The sequence below is a fragment of the Crocuta crocuta genome, unplaced genomic scaffold, assembly GCF_008692635.1.
Source record: "Crocuta crocuta isolate KB4526 unplaced genomic scaffold, BGI_CrCroc_1.0 scaffold205, whole genome shotgun sequence".
Classification (NCBI taxonomy): Eukaryota; Metazoa; Chordata; class Mammalia; order Carnivora; family Hyaenidae; genus Crocuta; species Crocuta crocuta.
In genome coordinates this window covers 145,430-170,117 of record NW_027530644.1, presented here as the reverse complement: position 1 = coordinate 170,117, position 24,688 = coordinate 145,430, and the positions used below count along the sequence as shown (strand labels likewise).

Below are 24,688 nucleotides of genomic sequence, written 5' to 3'. Positions count from 1 at the left end.
ATGGAGGGTTGCTGGACGGAGGGTGGCGGGGAGATGGGCTAAGCAGGTGATGGGCATTAAGAGGGGCACTTGTTAGGATGAACACTGGATGTTATATGTAAGCAATGAATCACTCAGTTCTACTCCTGAAACCAATACTACACTATATGTTAACTAACTTGAATTTAAATACACAACAACAAAACATTAAAAGGCTTTGCTTCATGTCTTTCACTAAATAAAGGAAGATACCTGGGGAGGGGCAATGACTTGTTCAATTTCAAACTATTTAGTGACAGACCCCTGATTAAAGAGCCTCTAGTCTAGTACTGCTTCTATAATGTCAAGCAAATCCCAGGAAAAGCCCCATCATCTGCTCATCTTTCCATTTGTGGCCATGGGCCAATTGGTGGTTAAAGTTTCTCTGCATTACTAATAGCTCCTCAGGCCATAACAGCCACACCCAACAACAGTGAGTCAGGGAGGAATCAAGACTTAAACTTGAGAGAGGCAGTACAGAACACCTCAGGTACTAATCTGCCCTCTTTCTCACTAGACTCTTGCTTATGTGTCTTCCTGAGTCCATATTTCACAAGAGTAAGATTCACACGTCACAGAAGCTAGCATAGAATAAGGAAACAGATGCAAATAGCATTCTGGTTAAGCATTAACATATTCAAGACTATCAGAAATTATAACTTTATGGATATCCACCACTGAATAGTTAGAAGAAAAATGACTTTAATGAAAGACGGCTTTTTAAAGTAATTAGACAGGATGCTTTCATAAGAGGTATTCACAGTAATTAGGAATACATGCATATATCATCTTGGGAACACCTCTTGAAAGACAAGTAATTACCTGGGAAAAGTCTTGCTAGATGCTATCAGACTTTATAAAGTTGACCCAAATGTAATTATGGCAAGCACATAGGGAGAAATAGGAAAGAGTTAGAGAAAAGAGCCAGTAAATGAAAATATGGCCCCTTTAGGGCACAAGTAAGAAGTTACCTGTAACTGGAATTTCCCAGAGGAAAATTCTCTAATAAGGAAATAGGCATACAAAGAAAAAACAAACAAAAGGAAAAAACAAGAAAACAATACGAAAAATTAACCTCTATACAACTTCTAAGGGACAAGTGGCAAAAAAAAAAAAAAGAATAAAAACAAATCTATGGATTTTTTAAATACAATAAAGATTATATTCTGCTTATCAAAGTAGAATGATTCAGAGCCTGTGTTACTTTAGATAGAAACAAGTGCATATAAATTAGTGAAGCTTAAAAACAAGATATTGCCATTAAAGATGGATATGATACAGTATCATTTTTATTTCCATTCTCAAGGGACTAGAGAGTTAATTTGGTGGTTAGACTTCTAATGCTTGGACCTCTAAGGAAAAGGTCCTTATGCTTTGGATTCTTTTCATTATTTTAAGATTTCTCCATAATATGACCTTTATTTTCACAATATCTTATGTCAATTGCAAACAGAACGATGAAAATGGACTTAAATTCTTCCCTGAGATCACTTCATGGGTTCTGCTTTGCTGGTTCCTAACCTTACTTGTTTGGCCTCCTATCTCAACAGTTGTATAATGTTGATTACCTAAAAAATCTGCCTGAGAAATGTGAAGGCAAGAAAATTTGTTCTATTCATCAAAATATACACTACTCACTTTATGAAAAAAAAAATACCATCCTCTTCATAATGCCATGACAATTCATTGAGAGTGAGCTAATAAAGAGAATTTGTCTTCTGAAAATAGTTAGAAAACAGGAAGTCGATCCTGAAATCTAAAAAGCTTCCATTCATTCTGAAATTATAATAATTGACTTATATCCATTGAGTAAATGACAGTCATAAAAATACCACAATTAATCTACAAAGCAATGTGTTCTGATAAGCTTTCATTTCAAAATACTATTTGTTGTTACTTTACAATGTTTTCACAAGACCTTGCCTGGTATAGGCTAAATAGTAAAACATTTTGTAAAAATGGGGTCAATAACTTCCTTTTCTGGAATACTGGATCCTCCAAACATCTTTAAATAGATATTGTGGCACACGAAGATATTTCCAAAAGACTGGAGAAATATACATTATATACATATATAGACCACTTGACCTCAATATTTAATGTATCTGGGTAGAAATTAAAATGTTCTCCAATGCTTTTGGGAAACAAAATGAGACAAAACTCCAAGTTATCTAGTATGATTAATATTCAGTTGCTATACACTCAAGTTACAAGGTTTAAGTAATTCTTTCTTTGACTTTAGCATGTATATGTATACACAAAATCAAATACAGGAAGAATTCTTTCTTACATCATGCCATTTTGACTTTGTGGAAGAGAAGGAGAACATGAGATCACTGTTTTACAGTATGGACTTCAAGATCCCCATCTTGCCAGTGCAAGTGGGAATTCCTAGCAGACGATGACCAGGCAGAGGATATTACTTTTAGAGGCTCACTAAATAAATAGCTGCCACATTAGAAAGAAAACTACAACAAACATTCATGACTATGTTCAGTTTCTAATGAATGCTAACCCAAGAACTAATGATATCTCCTGAATTTCATTGTGCATCACAGAAATGCAATGCTCCAAAGGAAACTAGCTGTGGTGTAGGCTGAGGAATTCATAACTACTAAAATTATCATTGTAATATTAACCCTCATTGATGTGTTTTTCAATATTCAATTATTATTATAGTTCAAAAACATACTGTGTCCCCAAACAGAAATTAACAAATGTTATAGTACAAGATATTTGTTATTTTACCTTTATTAAGATTCATCTATACTCTTGACTTTCCTTCTGCTGTTTTACAAAATACAATTGTATAATTCATCCAAAGAGCATAGGATAGTATGATTGTAAAAATACTCATAGTTCAATTTAGAAAATGGAACTGACAGTTCAATTCATTCAATAAATTTGGACCCCTACCACATGCCTGATTATGTAGTTAATTTTTATCAAATAGGATAGATTAGTACTTTCTTTAATGTAGTACTGTTAACTTCAGAGCTAAAAGTCTGATTGCTTGAATTCAAAAGGTTTGGGGGAAAAAAATCCCCTTACTTTTGCAAAGCCTACATTTGACATCAGCCTCAGAACATTGTGTCTCCCTAACATGATTGCGAGGCTTTTAGTTCCCTACCTTGCAAACTACAATGTCACTGTGGATTTCAAGGGTCTTATATTTCTGCACTTCATAAAAGCAAGCTTTTGAAGCATTTCTGGGTCTTGTTGACATGAAATAAAGCGATGTCATATATGTGTTGATCCTCAGGTCCCTTTTAGGTCACATTTCTATATTCTATTGTATCTCTAAATAAGAAATTAACACTTTATAGTGAAAAATATTAATTCTTTATCTATTCATTGCAAAACTCTAGGCTGAGTTTAATAAACACCTTGGGGAATTTTGTTATAATCTCAAAACTATCTATCATGATACTGAGTACCTAGAAAATACTCAGTTAACTTTGATTGATTAAAAGAAGATTTCTACAGTTCTAGCGTAGCTCTAAAATAGAATTTCTGAGATTTATAAGCCAATAGAAATATTTAATAAAGAGAGGTGCCTGGGTGGCTCAGTGGGTTGAGCATCGGGCTTCGGCTCAGGTCATGATCTCATGGTTTGTGGGTTCGAGCCCCGCATCAGACTCTGTGCTAACAGCTCAGAGCCTGGAGCCTGCTTCAGATTCTGTATCTTCCTCTCTCTCTCTGCCCATCCCCTGCTCACACTGTCTTTCTCTCTCAGAAATAAAAAAATTTAAAAAAAAATTAAAAGTTTTTTTAAAAATTTTAATTAAGAGCACAGAGGCCCTAAAATGCTAAGCGCTTCAGGATGTAATTTCAGAATTTTACATTATCGTGCCTGATTTTATACTGTTTCCACAAAACTGAGGAAATAAATAAGTACATCTGTGGTTTATTTAAGAGCATCAACTATATCTACAGCAAGAGTTAGGGCTCAGTCCTTTTGAGTTCAAAACACATTTCAACTGATTTACCAAAAACACATTTCCTTTCAGAGATTAAGGAAAATGTAAGTGCCTTGACTCAATGTGTCCCATCATCTCATTCCCAGTCCACACACTATAGCCTTCACGGGCAGAAGAAGGTGGATGTACAGTAAGAAGAGAAGGAAATCCCCACCTAGAGCAGGATCCTAACACCACTCTGTTAAATATACAGAGATACGGGAAGTATGATCCTCCTATGTATTTGTATTCCCAGGTATATTTCCTGAGAATAATAGGCATGGTCCACACATACAGAGATTATTTTAACATACATATCTGTTACACTGCTTTGATGCTTTTCCATGTTTCTTATTTTTCCTTTAGAGTGGAATAAGTAAGTCACAGGGATGAAAAGTACAATGTAGGGAATCTAGTCAATGGTATTGTAATAGTGTTGTATGGTGACAGATGGTAACTGCACTCATGGTGAGCACCCCATAAGGTACAGACTTGGTGAATCACCACGTTGCACACCTGAAACTAATGTAACGCTGTATGTCAACTATACTTCAATTTAAAAAAGTTTCACTGAGAAACAATTTCAATTAGAAATGGAAAAGATTACCTTTCGTGCTTCTTTTATCATCTTCCGAATGGTTTCCTTAATTGTAAGTAAGTGTGCTCTTGGTGGATGAAAGAGGAGGTCTATATGGGTACCACCTAAGAGTCCGGGCATCACATACGGCCAGCCTAAGTCAAGATTTGGAGCTTCCACGTCTGACTCAATGGGCCAGTAGGTCCCTGAAGATGAGGTATCGTCGTAGGAGTTATCAGTACCATATGCCGTACTTTGTGCAACTTTCTGGACGTTTTTCAAAATATAATTAATTTCTTCTTCAGCTAGAAAGTCTGATACTCGTTCCTTGGCAAGAAACTCTTGGTATGCTTCTAACCCATGTTCGATCAGTGCATCAATGGCTACTCGATACCATTCCTTGTAGTGAGGCTCAATATAATTGTCCGATTTACACTCATCATTCAGTGAAGACAGCATTGATGAGGTTTCCATGCTTGCGAGCATTTGACAACAGTACTTTCAAACACTTTCAAATGTCCATTTGTGCAGTGACGAGAGGTATGTGGGTGCTTGAAAAGAAGGAAATGAAGATCAGTTAGAATTCTGTAACGAAATACTTAATGACCCACATCAATCATTATTTTTATATTTACTCATTTCCACTACCAGTAGCTCAATAAGACATCACATCCAAAGTGACATTAGGTGCACCATAATTCACACATGTATTACAAAAAAGCTAAACAGATTTCCTTTTATTTATTTATTTTTTTAACATTTATTCATTTTTGAGAGTAGAAAGACAGAGCGTGAGTAGGGTAGGGGCAGAGACAGTGGGAGACACATGTCAGAAGCAGGCTCCAGGCTCTGAGCTGTCAGCACAGAGCCCAATGCAGGGCTCGAATCCATGAACAGAGAAATAATGACCTGAGCTGAAGTTGGACGCTTGACCAACTGAGCCACCCAGGCACCCCCAAATTTCCTTTTACAGGTCTCTAGTTGGTTTCATTTTTCCAAGGTACCCCTACTTTCAGTTCCTCACCTAAGGAAATATACCTTCTTTTCTCTGACATCCAGAAAGGTCAGCCTTCTTAACTTTAATCTGGGACTACGTATGGCCGTTTGTTTCTATAAGCTTTCTTGATTTTGGTTTTACAATTTTTTAATAGAAAACAATCAGTACCTAGCCATCCATTAATAGAAGCTTTTACTAAGTATTTGTGATGCATATAATCCCATATTAAAAATATAAAAAGCATGAAATACTTGCCTTCCAGAAATGTATCAATTAGATGAAGATGCAAAACAAAATGTACACACAAAGCTATCTATTATCACTCTGAACAAAGCCATATGTTGCTAAGGACCAAAATGCGTACTGTTTCTATTGAATGCTTTCAGATAAAAGCAAGTAGATATCAATATGGAATAAATGAGCTATGGATAGCCCTGTGCAGGACTTAGGTTTCAGCTGAACCTAGGATGATGAGTAAGAATATGATCAGGTAGCAAGAAGGAATATTTTAATGCCAAACAAGAGTGAAAAACATAAGCAAAAGCAAAGAACAGGCATGAGCTTGGTATATTTACGAGCTAATAAAAACAAAAACAAACAAAACAAAAAAACTTGGTCTGCTGGAAAGTATGCTCCTTTCACTGCAAGTAGGAGATAAATTTGAATAGACACAATACAGCAAGGTGGAGGGACACAGATTTCTGTGATTTAACAAAACCAGTGTTTAAAACAATTAGTCTGGCAGTATTGGGGGAACTGAGGATAGACAAGTACCTAGATCTTTCAGTGTTCAAACACCCGGTGAAGAAGTGACAACATTTGTGAGCTGGTTCAAAGTAAGAACTCCTGAGATTAGATGCTTTGACAGCATTTAGGTGATGAAGAAATTTAAGGTATCAAAGATGATTCAGGGACTTCTCTTAGGAATCCAAATCTGCCTAAGCTTATACCCCAACTCTCGCAATGCTCACAAACTGTCATTCATTCAATCATTCACTGCATAAGACACCCAACTAGACTTTATCTCAATCAAATAAGGGACTGTCCAATCTTTTTAAGCCGTGCTCTCCGTTGTGCAGATTCAAACAAAATACAACTCTATGAGGTGCTACAAGCACTAAAGGGCTAATTTGACCAAGAACATCTTTGTCGAGGGCCCTGTCTTAATTTAAAATTCTCCAGTTAATCCAGCCTTTTCAGACTCAGGACTATGGAAACTCAAATCTGATTTGGGAGGATAACCCACAAAGCCGTAACAATTTATTAACTCCTTAGCTCGAAAGATGTAACAAGTCACTAATCATACAGACAAGTTGTGAAGGAATGGAAAATATTGCCACAAATTTTGCTGAAAGGGTGGGGGCAGATCAGAAAAAAAATCAACACAGATTAAGGTAGAACTAAAGAAGAAAGAAGATAAAAGGGTCCACTTGGCTCTTTTAGTGGAGACAATCCTGTCCCCTAAGCTCAAAATTTTTACCAACAAAGTCCAAAAGTATAGAAAGCCTAAAGGTTAAATCTGATACAAGAAAAAAAGTAGAACATGTTTATGCTACTGGCATGTAGTGTACAGAGGCCAGGGATAATGTTGAATATACTTCGATACACAGGACAGCCACCTGCATTAAGATATTATGTGACCCAAAACTGAGAAATCTTCATCAAGTTGCTCAATTAATATGCGTAGTATCATATTATGAACTTATGACCTTTCTGATGTTCATTAAGGTTCTTTTTTGCAGATGATACTAGACTCATTTTTAACAAAGCAATAGGATTTTATTTCCTTGATAGAATTAACCCATTTAATTAAAGTGTAGTTCCCTAAGGTTTAGCGAGGTGTGGTTTTCGTTGGACAATTCCAGTCCATGAAGGGACAGACATCCAGTGATCACATGAAAATGACATCTATTATTTGTAATTGTTTAAGATGGTAGTTAACTACTGGTTTGTAACAAAACTTTTAAATTTTCTTAGCACTTATTTCCTAATGTTTTAAATTTAACTTTTGAATTCCTGTAATGCGATGGTAAACACTAAAATTATCTACTTGTAAGTTAAAATGCATGACAGTACTTGAAAACTGTATTGATTTCTGAGCTTTACCTAGGTAAATATACACTCTGCAACTGTAAAAATTCATTCTTGAGCTATGGGTAAGCTGAGAAATCAGAGAGATCAAAAGGACCATGAAAGCAAAATAAAACCATAAAAACATACATGAAAAGTTAATTATGAGGGAAAAAAATAAATGAAGATATAAAAAAGTAAAACACAATGGGACTAATCAAATGGGAATGCCAGATACAATGAAGAAAAATACATCATAGAAAAATATGCTACAGCCATAAGCAAGAAAGTTGAGATATTATGTAAAAGAGTTAAGATAAAAAAAATAATAAACATGCTTGGGGCACCTGGGTGGCACAGTCAGTTAATGTCTGACTCTTGATTTCAGCTCAGGTCACGATCTCACAGTTCATGAGATCAAGCCCTGCATCTGGTTCCGTGCTGACAGTGTGGAGCCTGCTTGGGATTCTCTCTCTCTGACCCTTTCCCACTTGCATATGGGTGCACTCTCTCTTTCTCTCTCATTTTAAATAAATAAACATGAAAGAAAACCTTTTTTTAAATAAAATAAAAATATGTTTGATGTTGTCCTGCTAGAAAAGCTATGCCCTCTAACCACTGTCTAAAGACCAGCATTTATCACAAGAGCTGTATACAAGGGATAATTGCAAAGGAATCACTTACAAACAAATTTTAAGGGAGAAGAGTAAGGTAATGGCACTTGCATAAATGGGTATTGCAATAAAATAGCACTTATATTTAGTTACAGACTTAATACGGCTCAAGAGTTTAATCACTGAACATTTTAAGGGCTTAATTTGAGGACAAAATTAATTGGGTATGCCTTTAAACATGCAAAGGTGTATTATTTTATTAATAACCATTAAAAACTCCTAGAAAGTATATAAACACACGTAATAGAGTTAATGAGTAGAGAAAAATAAAATTTCACTATGATATAAAAGCTGAACAGATCACTAGGCTCATCTGCTAGTTAAAGTGACTCATTCCAAAAAAACAGGCTTACAAAATATGGGATTCAAATCCATGCCTCAAAAGCATCACAAATTCATTTCATATCGAATCTTTGCGTGTCATTCATGGACAGTATAAATTCCAAATGTTAAATCCGTAAATACAAAGAATGTAAAACAAGATATTAAACACCAGACTTCAATTCATGGGCTACTCTGGAAAACAATTCAGCAGTTTCATTATAAAACTATGTAAATCGCATACTTGTTTATGGTTTCTGATCTGAGAAGAAGATTCATTTGAAGACATGTCAATGGATAAATGCTCCAAGGAGAAATGAAAACTTCCTTAAATCACAAATAGTCCGGGGTTATGATTAGCAAAGTGGAAGCAGATGACCCAAAGGTAAGACTTGGAAACCAATACAAAAAGGGGAGCCTGAGAGGCTCAGCTGGTTAAGTGACTGACTCTTGATTTCAGCTCAGGCCTTGATCTCATGGTTTGTGGATTCATGCCTCCTGTTGGGCTACGCACTGACAGTGCAGAGCCTGCTTGGGATTCTCTCTCTCTGTCTCTCTCTCCTTCTCCCTCTTCTTCTGCCCCTCTCTTGCTCCTATGCTCTTTGTCCCACTCTCAAAATAAATAAATAAACTTTAAAAAATGCAAAAAGGATCACAGCTGCTGTTGTCTCTGAGGTCCATTTTCCAACTTCTGTCTTAGGCTGTTTCTATTAAACTACTAAATGCTGTTATGGATTAAATATGTCCTCTAACAAAGGTATGTTGAACCAGAAGCCCTTGGTACAAGTGAATGTGATCTTCTTTGGAAATAGGGTCTTCTTGGCAAATGTAATCAAGTTAAGATAAGGTCATATTTAATTAGGGTGGGGCCTAACACCATATGACAGGTGCCATTATAAGGAGAGAGTTGACACAAACAAACAGAATTCCAAGTGACTACAGAAGCAGAAACTGAAAAGCTGAGGATTACTGGCAACACTAGACATGGAGCAGACTCTTCCCTAGAACCTCCAGACAGAACACTGTCCTAGCATCACCTTGACTTGGAACTGCTAGCCTCCAGAGCTATGAGAAAATAAATTCCATTGTTTTAAGCCAAAATTTGTGATATTTTGATATAGCGGCACCAAGAAGCTAACACAAATGTATATAAAGATCATCTTTATTTTTAAACCTTAAAATTTTTAAATAAAGATACTTAAGAGATTTTTATGAAGTAATTTCCCACCCAGAAATGATTCCAAGTGTTTTATTTTTTTCTAGTTTATGTGATGATATAAAACTAGGTCTCTGACATAACTTTAAGGTTGAACAAAATTATTAAAGAACATGTGATAGTCTTTTAAATATTGACAAAAAAGTTCACTCAATCTTTTTTTGGAAGGGGGTAACTGACTTTATATGTCAAAATATCTACCTAGAGAATATGAGAAGATGTTTCATTAAGGAGTATTTCAGAACATCTCTGCCTTATAAAATCATAATCCATGGTCCACAACAGTTAAAAATTATAGATCTCTTTTTCCTTTGAATTTTTAGCTGCCAAGATTGTCTTTGACTTTGAATTTGATTACCAGAAATTTAAGCTGACAATTAAAACATTAAAGAAGATACTATTAAATTAAAAATTTACTATAATATTCAAGCTGCCAAATGCAATTTGGTATCAAATTGTGGTCTCCAAACTTAATAAAAATTTCTCAGCTGGCTTTATAATCATACAACAAAATGATCCATTAGTACAGACTACAGTCTTCCATAGGGTATGCTTTTCAGGAGGCCAAGGAATACACGAACACACAGCACTCAGGGGTCTGGATGCAAATGTCTCCATGTGTAGATCACAAATAGAATTGCCCATGTTATCAAACTCATGAAAAGGAAACTAAATACCTCCAACTCATTTTATAAATCCCCAATAAAATTTCAATTTGCTGAATATCCAAACTTTTATTTATTTCTTTTCATTGGAGGATGGTATGACAAAATTGCTTTATCAAAATAATTTTTAAAATACCCATAATTCAAAGGGTGTCTGGGTGGTTCAGTCAGTTAAGCATCCGACTTCAGCTCAGGTCATGATCTCGCAGTTCATGAGTTCAAGCCCAGCGTGGGGCTCTGTGCTGACAGCTTGAAGCCTGGAGCTTTTTTTGGATTTTGTATCTCCCTTTCTCTTTGTCCCTCCCTCACTCATGCTCTCTCTCTCTCTCTCTCTCACTTGCTCTCACTCCCTCTCTCAAAAATAAACGAAGATTTAAAAAAATCTTAATACTTATTATTCAATATACTTTCCATCCCCAGTTTAAACTATAGTCCAGATATAAGAATATAAAGGCCCCCAATATAGGTTAATGACATTAAAACATCATCATTCACTGATGTTTAGAATCACTGAGTGATTCCTGCAGAGAAATCCACAGGGGGGAAGAAAAACACACAAAAAACAATAAACCCTTTTCTCAGAGAGCATATACTGGATAGTCAAACTGTAGAGGAGTCCTCTAGGCATGGCTTAAAATGCAAGTGGAATTAAAGCAAATTACAGTTTTACCAACACCTAAACTACTCCTACATTGCATTATATCATGATACTAGCCCTCCAGAAGCTCCAATGAACAGGATAAGGTCATCCTAATGGGGTGGTATCCTGTGCTGTGAAGTGTTCCATCTTATCCTGATCCTGATCAATGTATGTATCAATCATTCAGATGAATAAATAGAAAAGCATTGATACAGTCTGCAGAAAGAAACAACAGCATCCACATCAGATGCCAGAATTAATATTAAAAATGATCTTAAAGTGGTGAAATAATAAATCAACATGAACAAGATTAACTCCAATACATGTAAAATTATTAATTCACATTAAAATTTAATCATACAGGAGGCACCTGGGTGGCTCAGTCAGTCAAGCATCCAATTTTCGATTCCGCCTCAGGTCATGATCTCATGGTTCATGGGTTCAAGGCCTGAGCCCTGTGTCAGGCCCTGCGCTGGCAGTACAGAACCTACTTGGAATTCTCCATCTCTCTGCCTTTCCCCTACTCGCTTTCTCTCACTCTCTCTCAAAATAAAAATTAAGAAATTTAAAAAATAATATAAAATAAAAATTAATCAGGCAGGGGCACCTGGGTAGCTCAGTTAAGTGTCTAACTCTAGATTTCAACTCAGGAGGTCATGAACTCAGGGTCTAGAGATCGAGCCCCATGATAGGTTCAGCCCTGCCCTGGGGATGCAGTCTTAGAGTTCTCTCTCTCTTTAAAAATAAAAAATAAAAAAAATAAATTATCATACAAGTACAGGATTGAGCAGAGTTTGGGACAGGTTATATCCTGAAGGACAGATGAAAAATTAGAGCATTTCATCTAAAGAGAACACTTAAAGGAGACACAAAAGAGTAGTCTTTAGTTGTGTCAAGTGGGAAAGTAGGACTGGGTGACCAATCACTGGTTGGCTCAGGGACTCAGAGTGGGTGAGATGGCCCAAGTTTAGTCTTTGGCTCTGACACAAATAGGTCTTAAGATTCTGGGCACGTGACTTCAGGGCTCTAAGCCTTACACCCCTTAGCAAGAAAATGGTGAAAATAACAGTACTAAAGGCAAAGGGTTCCTGTCGGGATTAATGAGATAGAGGCTCTCAACTCTGTATCAGCTTAAAATCCACTAAAATAAATTGTTAGATAGTAATGAAAGAAAACTTCAACTACTTCCATTTTGGCCTCAGTGCGCACTTTCTAATTGACAAGATTCTTCTCTCCAGCTTATCTGTTAACTCAGGCAAAAGACCCTGCAGGCAAAGCGTCCTGTGACAGGGAAAAAGAAACTATGCTCTCAAGCAATAAAGTCGGCCCTGAGCCGGCAAGACCCTCGTGACTGGCCTCAAGACAAGGATGGGCCTGACCTCTCCTGCCTACCAGCAAGTATCCACTAACCTTTGTCCCACATTTGCTTTATATAAACCAGGCGGTAATTGTCGCCCTTTAGAGATAGTCTTCAGGATCCACTGTTTTCTGGCAAATCCGCTATCTTCCCAGGGCTGGCCTCACCGAAATAAACTCTTTTCTTGTTTCACCATTACTCATTCGTCTACCTCTGGATTTTGTGAGCAGTGAGTGGCCGAATTTGGTCTGTTCAGGACCCCCAAGACAGGTGCTCTTGCACCCCCACACCCTGGTCACAGCCTCATAGGAGAGAATTGGACTTAATAATAAGGATATTTCTCTTACTTTCCTAATGAGTATCCTCTTTCTGTATGTAATCAAGCAGAGGACATCTTTTTTGGAAGAGTCCTAGACTGTTTAACAAGTTGGGCTCCAGGCACCCTCAGCTTCAAAATTCTAAGATGATATTTATTTTGCCTGTTGGAAAGGTCTGTTATACCCACAAAACTTGCTAATGTTGTTTGAAAGAGGGAGGTGGTAAAGAAAGTGCTTCTTGGGGTGCCTGTGTGGCTACATCTGTTGGGCGTCTGATGATTACTGAGTTTGAGCTCTGCATCTAGCTCTGCGCTGACAGCACAGACCTGCTTGGGATTCTCTCTCTGTCTCTGTCTTTCTGCCTTTACCCCACTCATGCTCGCTCGCTCGCTTGCTCTCTCTCTCTCAAAATAAATAAATGAAAGGAAGAAAGAAAGAAAGAAAAAAGGAAGGAAGGAAGAAGGAAGGAAGAAAGGGTTTCTTTTTAATTTTTTTTAATGTTTTATTTATTTCTGAGAGAGAGAGACAGAGAGAGAGAGAGAGCAAGCGAGCAGGGGAGGGTCAGAGAGAGAGGGAGATACACTATCTGAAACAGGCTCCAGGCTCTGAGCTTGCTATCAGCACAGAGCCCGATGCAGGGCTTGAACCCATGAACCATGAGATCATGACCTGAGCCTAAGATGGACGCTTAACTGACTGAGCCACCCAGGCGCCCAAAGAAAGGGTTTCTTACTCCACTGTGACAAGGAACGGCCTGCTGTCTTCAGTTTCTCCTAAGTCAGCCTTCACAGTCTAGCTTCATTTTTTGAAGTTAAATAAAGCATATTCTACATATCCATTTTCAAATGCAAAACAAACAAAAAAAGCCAAGAAAGTCAAAAGCTGCCAAGAGTAGTTTTGGTAGCAGGCAAAAATGCTTATATTATGATGCTATATGAATGATAAAGCTATCAAATCATGTAAGAACAGAATTATAATGAAAGAAAATTCATCCAGAACCAAAAATAAAAACACATACATAAAAACAAGAGTCGCTGCCTTCGAGAGGTTGTTTTATGGGTAAGTTTTTAAAATTTCTTTACACTTTTCTGCTTCTATCAAATGTTTAGCTATCTATCTGTCTATCTATATTCCTTCACTTTGGGAAAAAAAGGATTTTTTAAGGGAATTACTCCACTAGTTATTTTTTATGTTAGAATACCCTCCTCTTTTTCCATTCATGCCCTAAGTTGACTGTCATGTGTAATTCAAAACCCTGCAAATAAAACAGTTTAGTAAGTCTTACGGCAAAACATATGAACAAGTACAGAATATGAGAAACTAAAGCCATATGGGTTCAGTGACCAAAAAGGAAAAAAAAAAATAACTGCACACACTTAATGAAGTCTGAGTAAATAGTTCACTGATGTGCCATGTTGTCCCCAACTCCCAGGGGCTATGAACAGAGCCACTCCAAGGAGCTCCCACAGCATTTTCTGCACATATTATCACTTCCCATGCATTATTTACATGCATTATTCTCTATCTTCTTCACTATACTGTAAGCTCTGTGATGGTCGGGATTATCTATGGTGAGCACAATTGTCAATGCTCACTGCATAAGTGTTACATAACAAGCTAATAATATACTGCTTTAAGAACTCAGCATAACAGAATGAGTTTATTAAATAGGATAGGCCAAAAAAATCCTGAAGTATAAATTCTTTTAAATGATTACATCCACATCCTCGCCAACATTTGTTGTTGCCTGAGTTGTTAATTTTAGCCATTCTCACTGGTGTGAGGTGGTATCTCACTGTAGTTTTGATTTCTATTTCCCTAATAATGAGCAATGTTGAGCATCTTTTCATATGTCTGCCATCTGGATGTCTTCTTTGGAAACGTGGTCTATTCATATATTCTGCTCATCTTTTCCCTGGATTACTTGTTTTATGAGAAAGGGGAACTCTACTGCACTGCTGGTGGCAATGCAAACTGGTGCAGCCACTGTGGAAAACAATGTGAAGGTTCCTCAAAAAATTAAAAATAGAACTACCTTATGACCCAGCAACTGCACTACTAGGAATTTATCCAAGGGATACAAAAAATGCTAGTGTGAAGGGACACATGCACCCCAATGTTTATAGCAGCATTACCAACAATTGCTAAATTATGGAAAGAGCCTAAATGTCCATCAACTGATGAATGGATAAAGATGATGTGGTGTGTGTGTGTGTGTGTGTGTGTGTACACAATGGAATACTACTCAGTGATGAAAAAGAATGAAATCTTACCATTTGCACAATGTGGATAGAACTGGAGGGTATTATGCTAAGTGAAATAAGTTAGAGAAAGATACATGATTTCACCCATATGTGGAATTTGAGAAACTTAACAGATGAACATAGGGAAGGAAAAATAAGATAAAAACAGAGAGGAAGGCAAACCATAGGAGACTCTTAAATACAGAGAACTGAGGGTTGCTGTTGGTAAGTGGTGGTGGGTGGGCTAAATGGATGATTAAGGAAGGCATCAAGGAGGGTACTCTTTCAGATGGGTACTGGGTGTCATATATAAGAAATGTTATCCCTGGATTCTACTCCTGCCAAGATTACACTGTATGTTAACTAACCTGGGAATAAAAAAGAAAAAAAAAATAATAGCCATGCAGAACTTTTTAAGACTGAATCATATATTTGTTTTAATTAAATGGAGGTTAGTTGTTTCATAATACAAAATATTACCCGTTGAAAAGGACTTGTAAAAGAATAATTAGAAACCTACTGAGCACTGTAAAAGTAATTAGATAAATCCATAGATCTCTATTGAAAATAAACATAAATACTAATTTCAAATGAGCACTCTGTCAGAAGGATAGAAATATTATCAAGTGTTATTTGGGAATTCTTCCTAAGAACTGTTTTTTGAGCTGTTTAATTATGCTAAAGTCATTCTGAAAATAGTTTCTGTGTATTTAAATTAATCTTCATGAAATAAAGTTCTAAGTCTTGTTTTTCAACATAATGATACAAATTAGCTATAAAGTAGGACTCATTCCTCCTCTGGTTTTGATATCAGTTCTGTTATTATATGAACGTATTTCAGCAGGAAGGATTCACTGGGTGTTTAAACAGGTTATGATTATAGATGTTTGGTATATCATTAAGGTGCAATTAGGGTAAACTGTATATTCCAGAGCAATGCTGAGAAGCTTAAAAGTCCATATTTTCCAACATGGTAAAACAGAACACTGTGATGCTTAGGTTTATCCAACACAGCATCCAGATGCAAACCCAGATTCTGGTTTCAAGAAGCCTATCCATCTCTCTACTCTAAAGGTAGTCAAAACTTGCAACTACTGTTTTTTTTGTTTTATTTTGCTTGTTTTTTCCTTGAGAATGCTATAGTACCAGGGGAAGTGATTTTTAAAACTGACTCCTGTCAATGCCAATGGTATCTGAAAATCACTGCTGAGATATCCACAATATTGGGTTCTAGGACAGGAGGCTAAGACTGTCTTTCAAATGCTATCAAGACTTCTTACGTTCCTGTTGTCTGGGCTTGGGACTTGGGAGCTTTCCTTATCTATACCTTTACTCTTTTCTGTCAATATTCTCTCCAGGATAATGCCATTCAGTCTTACAGCAGGAAATATTCTCTATCAATTTTTGATGACTCGAAAATCTCCAGACAGGACTGCTCTTCTAGGTTCCAAACTCATATATTCATTTCTGGACACCTTCCCTGACTATTTTAACAGGTTCCCCTTTTTACACTGAACATGCGAAGTTAATTCCCATTTCAGGATCTTTGCACTAGTCATTCCAACAGCCTGGAATTCTCTTGCTTTTCATTCTTATCTTATTCATGTGGTACCTCCTTAGAAAGGCCCTCCAGACTACCCATTTTAAAATGGACGCCCCTGGGTGGCTCAGTTGATTAAGCATCTGACTTCAGCTCAGGTCATGATCTCATGGCTCCTGAGTTTGAGCCCCGCAACGGGCTCTGTGCTGACAGCGCAGAGCCTGGAGCCTGCTTCAGATTCTGTTTCTCCCTCTCTCCCCCTCCCATGCTCTATCTCTCTCCTTCAAAAATAAACGGAAAAGACAAGAAAAGACAAGAAAAGAAAGACAAGAAAAGACAAGACAAGACAAGACCTAACCAGGGCCTGGGTGGCTCAGTAGGTTGAGCATCAGACTCTTGATGTCAGCTCAGGTGAGGATATCACGCTTCCTGAGTTCAAGCCCCATGTTGGACTCCATGCTGATAGTGTATGTGGAGCCTGCTTGGAATTCTCTCTCCCTCCCTCTCTCTCTCTTTCTCTCTCTAAAAATAAATTTAAAAATTTTTTTAAAGACCTACCTTCTCAACTATGCTTAAATCCATTATCTGGTTTTATTTAACATTTAGTACTTATTATCATGTAAAATAATCAAGGTATCTGTTTACTTGCCACTGCCTGTATCCCCCTCACCAAAATGGAAGTTCCCTGAAGGCCCCCAAGCTGTTTATTCTAATTTATCTGTGCCTCAGTCATATTGGGTACTCCTCATTTGGAGTATCACTGCTGTCATAGATAAGGCCCACTGTCTTACGTGCTAAGTCTACTGGTATCTATGATCTGTTCTTCCCTCACTTGTAATCAATCACAAAGGAGAAACAACTAGGGATCTATCTATCCCTCCATTCGTTTGTCTCACCAACCCTCCCCACTTCACAACACCCACCCTCAATTCCCATTACCACAGGGAGTGGATTCGGGATCTTTGGACCTCAGCTCTGAACCTCTGTAGAATATGTATACGTTTAGGTGAGCACACTGCAGGTAACAAGGGCCTTAAAGACTGAAATGCTGCATGTGTGTCATACCCACTGTCTTCTATCTTTTTTTTCTAAATTATTTTTAAAGTTTATTTATTATTGAGACAGAGAGAAACAGAGCATGAGTGAAAGAGGGGCAGAAAGAGAGGGAGACACAGAATCTGAAGGAGGCTCCAGGCTCTGAGCTGTCAGCACAGAGCCTGATGCAGGGCTTGAACCTATGAACCGGGAGATCATGACCTGAACAAAAGTGGGATGCTTAACCAACTGAGCCACCCAGGTGCCCCTCTAGCCCACCTTTTGAGTCTACTTAAGACAACAGAAAGCCAATCTCTGTGCACACTGACATTATAGAGGGGCAGGAGCTGTAGGAAATCATCATAAGCATATCCTCCAATATGAACTATGAAAATGGCTTTCCAACTACGTGTAACAAAAAGAGTGTGCTTCATCTATGCTAAACTGAAAGTCTGCAAACAAAATGTCTTAAGAAAATGTACTTTCCTTATGTATGTTGGGAATGGCCATCAAAAGTCAGGGTTCTATACATTTAGCAGCAAAAACAAAAATCTTGGACTATTAAAAATTAGAGGTTCAAAACAGAAATAAAATTGTGAAAACTGCTCAAATAGTCATGAGTTTATTTAACCCCCCAAATTAAATGTCAATAATATGTGTAGTTTCGAAAGATTTTGGTTTGATTTGTATAAAGAGCCATATAGATAAACACAACATGGAAAGCAATCCAATGTCTAGCAATATTTTATTAGTCTTTGCTCTCAGGATTCCCTTTTAATTCAGCCTGCTTAGATAGCTCTATCACGGTTGAAATGAAGCACCTCTTTTTTATTTTCCCTCAGAAATTCCCAAAAAACTCAGATTGGAAAACTAGCCCACTCGAGTTCCCTTTTATTGTTTTCTTCATTGGCTCCTCTCACTCACACACGTGGAAGTTAACCAAAAAAGTATGAAGAAATACTTATTTTTTTAAGTGTGTAAAATGCTGGATTTGTACAGATGGATTTCGAAGTCCTGTGGATTACTTGTGAATAGCGTTCCCTGCAACCTCTCCTCACAATTGTGCTTGATTCCTATAACAGTGTTTCTACCCTGGGCAACTGCAATGACTCAGTGAAGACGGGTGTTTATAAAGCTCTACACCTGAACCAGAAACTGTACCTGAGAGTTCTATTTTATTCACATTTGTCCTTAAGTCCCACATTAGTGTAACTATGAGGGAGAAGGGAGAGATCCCAACTAATGTTACCACTATGTTAGGATCTTAAAACCAAAGATAATAATTAGTTCCTTTCACTCAAATAATTAATGATTTTATCAGTCATTTCTATGTGTGCTATATACACAGACCTACTTAGGATGTTCATGGGCTCCTGTCCAAACTTTGGCACACTCATAGTTTATATCCAAACCTTAGAGAGATTTTATGGTCTTTTCCTTCAATATTTCATGTTTAACTCCTCTGCATGTAAGATTTAACCCAATAAATGGAAGTAAATCTACTCTACAAACAGAACACAGAACTTCATATTAGGAAGACCCTATCTTAATAAGAGGGTCCTGAATCAAGGCTTTGAGTATACAGATGTGACTGACTTCTCAAAGAACACCTTCACAAATGTGAGTGTACAAGAAGTGGCTTAGTATTACAGAAATAAAACTCGTACATTAAAGCACATTTTATGTTACTTTCATTGTATATGGATTGATGCTTTTTGCCTGACATTACACACACACAGATATTGTAGACATATGCTATAATTTTAATTCTCGTTGGTATTATTTTCCTATTGAGATTTTTTTAAAGTTCAATTATATGTATTGTAGCCCTCTACTTAGTTCTTTTGACCTTTGAACTATCCTACATTAGACAATGACACTCAAAGTAACTTTCTTGTGATAAATCCACCTTTCAATCCATTAATTAACAAATATTTCAACTTACTGCACAGTGAGGCTATGGATATGTCAACATCCACTTTCAGTAACATCAATATCCTTCTTTTTCATTACCTTATTTGTACTCTTACTTGAATATTTTATTGCAGCTTGAACTTTCTAAGTTTTCAGAAAATAGAAAAGGGAAAGTCTCAATGGTAGTAAAATGCTTATCTAATAAATTGAGTGTAACAGAGGCAAAGATGGAAATTACTGAAATGGCAAGTGAGGCCAATCTTTTGTTTTAATCTGATGATCATTGTACACATGTTCCACTGTGAAGGAAAAGAGTATTTTTTATATAGAATGCCAGAAATGTACTGTTGACTAGTGTATCAAACATTTAGAATATAACTGGCAATTTTTTTTAGAATGTATTTTAACTACTAGAGAACAGAATTACCTCCATAACATATGTTATTTGATTTAAACATTATTTGAATTTTTACAGAATTTTAGAAATCAACAATGTGCCAAAATCGGGGCACCTGGGTGGCTCAGTCAGCTGAGCATCTGACTTCAGCTCAGGCCATAATCTCAGAGTTTGTAAGTTTGAGCCCCACGTTGGGCTCTGTGCCGACAGCTCAGAACCTGAAGCCTGCTTCAAGTTCTGTCTCCCTCCCTCTCTGCATCATCCCTGTTTATGCTCTCTCTCTCTCTCTCTCAAAAAGAAGTAAACATTAAAAAAAAAAAATGTACCAGAATAGAAAACTGTACTGCTATTGGGAGGTGATAGAAAGAAATAAAGACAAATAAATAGATGAACAGATGGAGAATTAGACAAGTAGAAGGAATGGGGGAGAAGGAAAAAGAAAAGATGAAACGTGGCACAGAAAAAGAAGAGGAGCCAAAGGATGAGAAGGGACGAGGAAAGAAGGAAGGGAAGACAGAGGAAAATACAGAAAAGGAAGAGAAGCACAGAGAAACAAAGAGGCCAGAAACCATAAGATCAGACAAAAGTTTGGAGGAACCTCAAGAGATGAGAAAGGAAAGGAAGGAATGAACCTGAAGCAAGGAGTCAGTGGGGAATGCAGTCAGTAGCTCCTTAATCTAAGGACAGCTTAGCTTTATTTCACCCTTCTCTAACAAATCATTCAGAAGTCACATTTATCAAGAAAAGACAATCCTTTTAAAACATCTGGAAACAGCTGCTGAATGTCAGAGGAGGCTAAGTAGTCGGAGCCGTGTCCTGTTAAGGACGAAAGCCATGAAAGCCAACTCTGCTTGTGCATGGAAATAAAGGAGATCCTGAACAGGCCCCTGAGTGACTCTCCTGTGGCCACTGAGGTGGAAGAAGCACTTTTTGGTGGTCTGAAAACTGCTTTTTCTTCCCTAAATGAGTAAAGCTTATACAATCAGAGAAGCAAACTTGATGATAGAGAACTAAAACCCTTTGAAATGAGAATCTGACAAAAGAACTGAAAATCATGAGCTTCCCAGGGACACTAAAGGGAGATGTTAGATAACATTGTTTTATGGTACCCTCAATAGAAAGAGATCACAGAGAATTTCAGAGCAGGATGGGACACACCAGTGGAAAACCTGAGATGCCAAGAGAATTTAGGCACTTTGTCCCAAATCATGACTAAGTCAGGGCTGCTAGTGTTCAGTTTCACAGAAGATTAATGAACACACACAGCATCTGCTGGAACTTTGAGAGAATAGGAAGGAAACACTAAGTGAATGGACAAGATTCATTTCAGTTTGCGCTTGTAATTGTTATTACATCCCTAAACACCAGCTTAAGATCCAGGAACAGTATCTTGTTACCTTCCAACTCAGAGCGGGACACATTGCTAGGCACAAAGTAGTCAATACATGCATGTGTAATGAATGGATAGAGTCATAACTTTTAGATATGAGGACTAACTTTTGTGTAAACTCTTTAAAACAGGCCACTGCCAGTAACATGGAGGTTACACCTGACTCTATGCCAGTTCTCAACAGGCTGACCATCCCTAACTTCCCTTCCCCAGAGATGGGTGCCTTCTACAAATCACTTGATACACAGCTCAAAAGATAAAAGTCATGTGCCTTTAGGGGACATCTGGCCTCACTCCTAAGGGCAGTGTGAAAATAAAACAAAATTACAAACTGGATAGTAATTAGATGTCCCCAGAGGAAAAGGTTCTTCATATCAGACATGATCAAAGGATTCAAACACTTCCCAACACAGATGTACCCAATGGGTAAGTAACCCTTATGTTTGGATCATCTCTCCAATCCAGTCTCACCTTCCCCATGGCATCACAGCTGCTAGAAACATCTTTTGCCTCCTTGATCTGCCCCTTATATGTGTGAGCTTTCAGCCTCCTTAATAAACCATTTTTCCCCAACCTGGAGCCAATTTTCTACCACTCCACATGACTTCCACCCATGCCCCTTGTAAGCTGACACAGATACCACAAAACCATGCTAATGCCAACTGGCCTATCTCAGTAAGAAGGAAGCTGCATGCGAAGGCTCCAGAGTGTTTTCTCGAAGAACTGATCAGTGGATTTAATTTATAATGGAGCTTAGGTGCTATCTGCATAGAATTTAACCCAGGGTACCTCAAAATCCGTATTTAGAACACTATTTGGGGGTGTTGAGGAGAATGTATTCTGACTCTCAAATGATAAACTCACCAACAAAATTCTAAACTACATGCCACTTCCAGATTAGAAACAATTCAATAAACAAAAGTGCATTGCAAAACTAGCAGTGACATTGTGTGGAACAGACTCTGAATTGTGAAACATCCTTGGAGCACTCATATTTTACGTGTTACAGAGGAACAGATATGCAAACTTACCTAACGAGCTAAACAAGGACAACTTGTCATTTGACAAATAATTAGTTAAATTAAGGTAAGCGGGGGCTTTTCTAAAGCTCTCCTCCAACCTGATATGGAGAAGAGGCCTGCTTTTCTGGGATCACACTTTCACCACAAGATTTCTCAAGACTTAAAGTACACTGTTACATCTTAGAAACTCATTATTGTAGAATGGAATGGAATAAGAAACAAAGCAGGTGTGTCGCTACAAGGGAAGTCATGATCAAGAAAACACTCAATGTATAAACAGTAAGGGGACACACGGTAGCAGGAGGAAATACAAGAGAAGGAATAGTAAAATTAATTAACCCATCCCAAAAGAGTTTAGTCAGTTATAGTTACAGTAATAATCTCCAAAGAGTAATCACAAAAGACATCACTGAGTCAGCACCAGAGGTGTGGTTTGTCTCCATCTATGCAATCCCTTTCAGCAACTGTTCAATAAGTACAGCTTCCCACAATAAATTCTGAGCATCTGTGGTCTAGAATGTGCCAGTTTTAAAGGCAGGATCCACCCAGCCCCTCAGGCAGTCTCTGCAGGGTGCAGCCAGCAGTCTCAATAGGTGTGTCCACCACGTGTGCCCTAAACCCAAAAGCCAGGGGGTGGTATCTGAAACTGGAAGGTGTGGGGACTGTCACCATTCTGGGAACTGCAGCAAGACAGGGAAAAAACAAAAATAAAGACCGACCCCTAACACCCACCTCATCCTGTTTCACGGCATTCTCATTATTGAATTATTTTGAAAAACCAAATTAAAAAAAAAAAAACTTTTTTTTTTTTTTTAATTGTTTTCTCTTCTAAGGTCCTCCCTTTCATCACTATCTCCTTGTCCTATTTCTTGTCAGGACTGATTCAGCCTCAGTCATGGATTTCCCTGGGGCTCTTGCATTGGTTGAGGATGAGAAAGGGAAAGAGGGGAGGTGCCTGCCAGTAACCTAGCAAAATGTGTCCCAACTGGGAATCTGGAAATGAGTCGCTGGCCATCTTGGTCTACAGCCTCGACTTCCTGCCACCAGCATGGCTTTTTCGTACTCTTCTGGCCTCCTGAGTTCTTATCTCCACTTCTGGGTGGGAGACCCTAGGACCTAGAACCTCATCACTCCATGCATGAATCCTGTGTCCCCACAGCATGAATTCACAGCATGGAATCCTGTGTCCCCACAACCTCCTCCCTATAAAGCACCACTGTCTCTTTACACACTCATGGACGCAGCAGCCTGAACACACAGGCATATTGTCTGCCTACTCACACACCTTATATAGGTGATAATTCTCCCAACGCGTCACAAAGAATAGGCCTCAAGCCTCCAAGTACCTTTCCAGAAACAAATCTCCTCTCCCTCTAGAGCAGTGGTTCTCATAATCTGGAGTGTACCAGAAACACCTACGAGCGAACCAAGGACACACACCCAGACTCGGGCAGACTCGTTTGGAAAACACAAGTCTCAACTGACTTGGGGACAGAAGAGGATTAGATACAAACAAGAAACGAGACTTAGTCAAGAGTAACTTTGTCTTCCTTTCCCAGTTGCAAACGCCACGGGAGATCGCAAGAACACACACGCCCTCCTTCAGCCTATGCTCCCCACTTTTCTGCTGGACGCCCCCTCCGCAACCTGCCCCCAGCCTGACCACGTCCTTTACTTCCTCCCACAAGGCTCTTCCCAGACCCTTCCTACCGCTTTCTCCCCCGGGGTCCGCCACCAGCTCCCAAGAGCACAAGGGGAAACAGATCCCACGTCCACGGTGGGAGGCGCCTGTCCCCTGGGGAACCAGAAGCCACACTCAGCCCGAGACAACTTTTCAAACTTCCCGACGCACTCTCACCTACACGCCCAACAGGGAAGACCGAAATGTGCACCCTGGAGAACCGCCGATCCCGCGCGGGCTCACCAGGGGTGCTCCCCTTCCCNCCAGGAAGCGGGGAGGCGGAGGGAGGAGAGGGGAGGGGAGTTACCTGCCGCGCGTCAGGTCGGCGGAGGGAAGCTGATTCCGGCGCCGACCGCGCCTCCCCGGGCCCGAGTGCACAGCTGAGCGAGGGCGGGTGTGCGGACCAGTTGCAACAAGTTCGAAGTCGTGTCACGCCGAACCCCGCGCAGCCAGAAAGCGCCTCGGAACCTGTCTGAACTCAGAAACCCAACCCTCCACCAGCAAAGTATAAAGCCTTCCTCCCCCGTCCGCCCTCCAGGGTCTCTGGAGATTGCAAGTCCCGACACCTGGGCCTCGGCGAGCGGAGACCCAGGACTCGCCTGCTTACCTGCGAAGGGGGTGGACCTCGGAAGAGGCGGTTGAGCTCTCACCCCCT

The 24,688-nt window shown here is 38.7% G+C and overlaps 1 protein-coding gene across 1 annotated transcript in view; it reads right to left on the bottom strand.

Annotated features, from left to right (window-relative positions):
• The window catches only part of FAM83B (family with sequence similarity 83 member B), an 86,429-nt gene extending 61,981 nt beyond the window's left edge, over positions 1-24,448 (bottom strand). Inside the window, exons 1-2 of the mRNA XM_077769071.1 lie at positions 24,341-24,448; positions 4,585-5,105 (exon numbers count right to left, since the gene is read on the bottom strand). Of these exons, the coding sequence (XP_077625197.1) occupies positions 4,585-5,040 (456 nt within the window). The 5' untranslated portion in view covers positions 5,041-5,105; positions 24,341-24,448. The remainder of the gene's footprint in view (positions 1-4,584; positions 5,106-24,340) is intronic.
• Between the last annotated feature and the right edge of the window lie 240 nt (positions 24,449-24,688).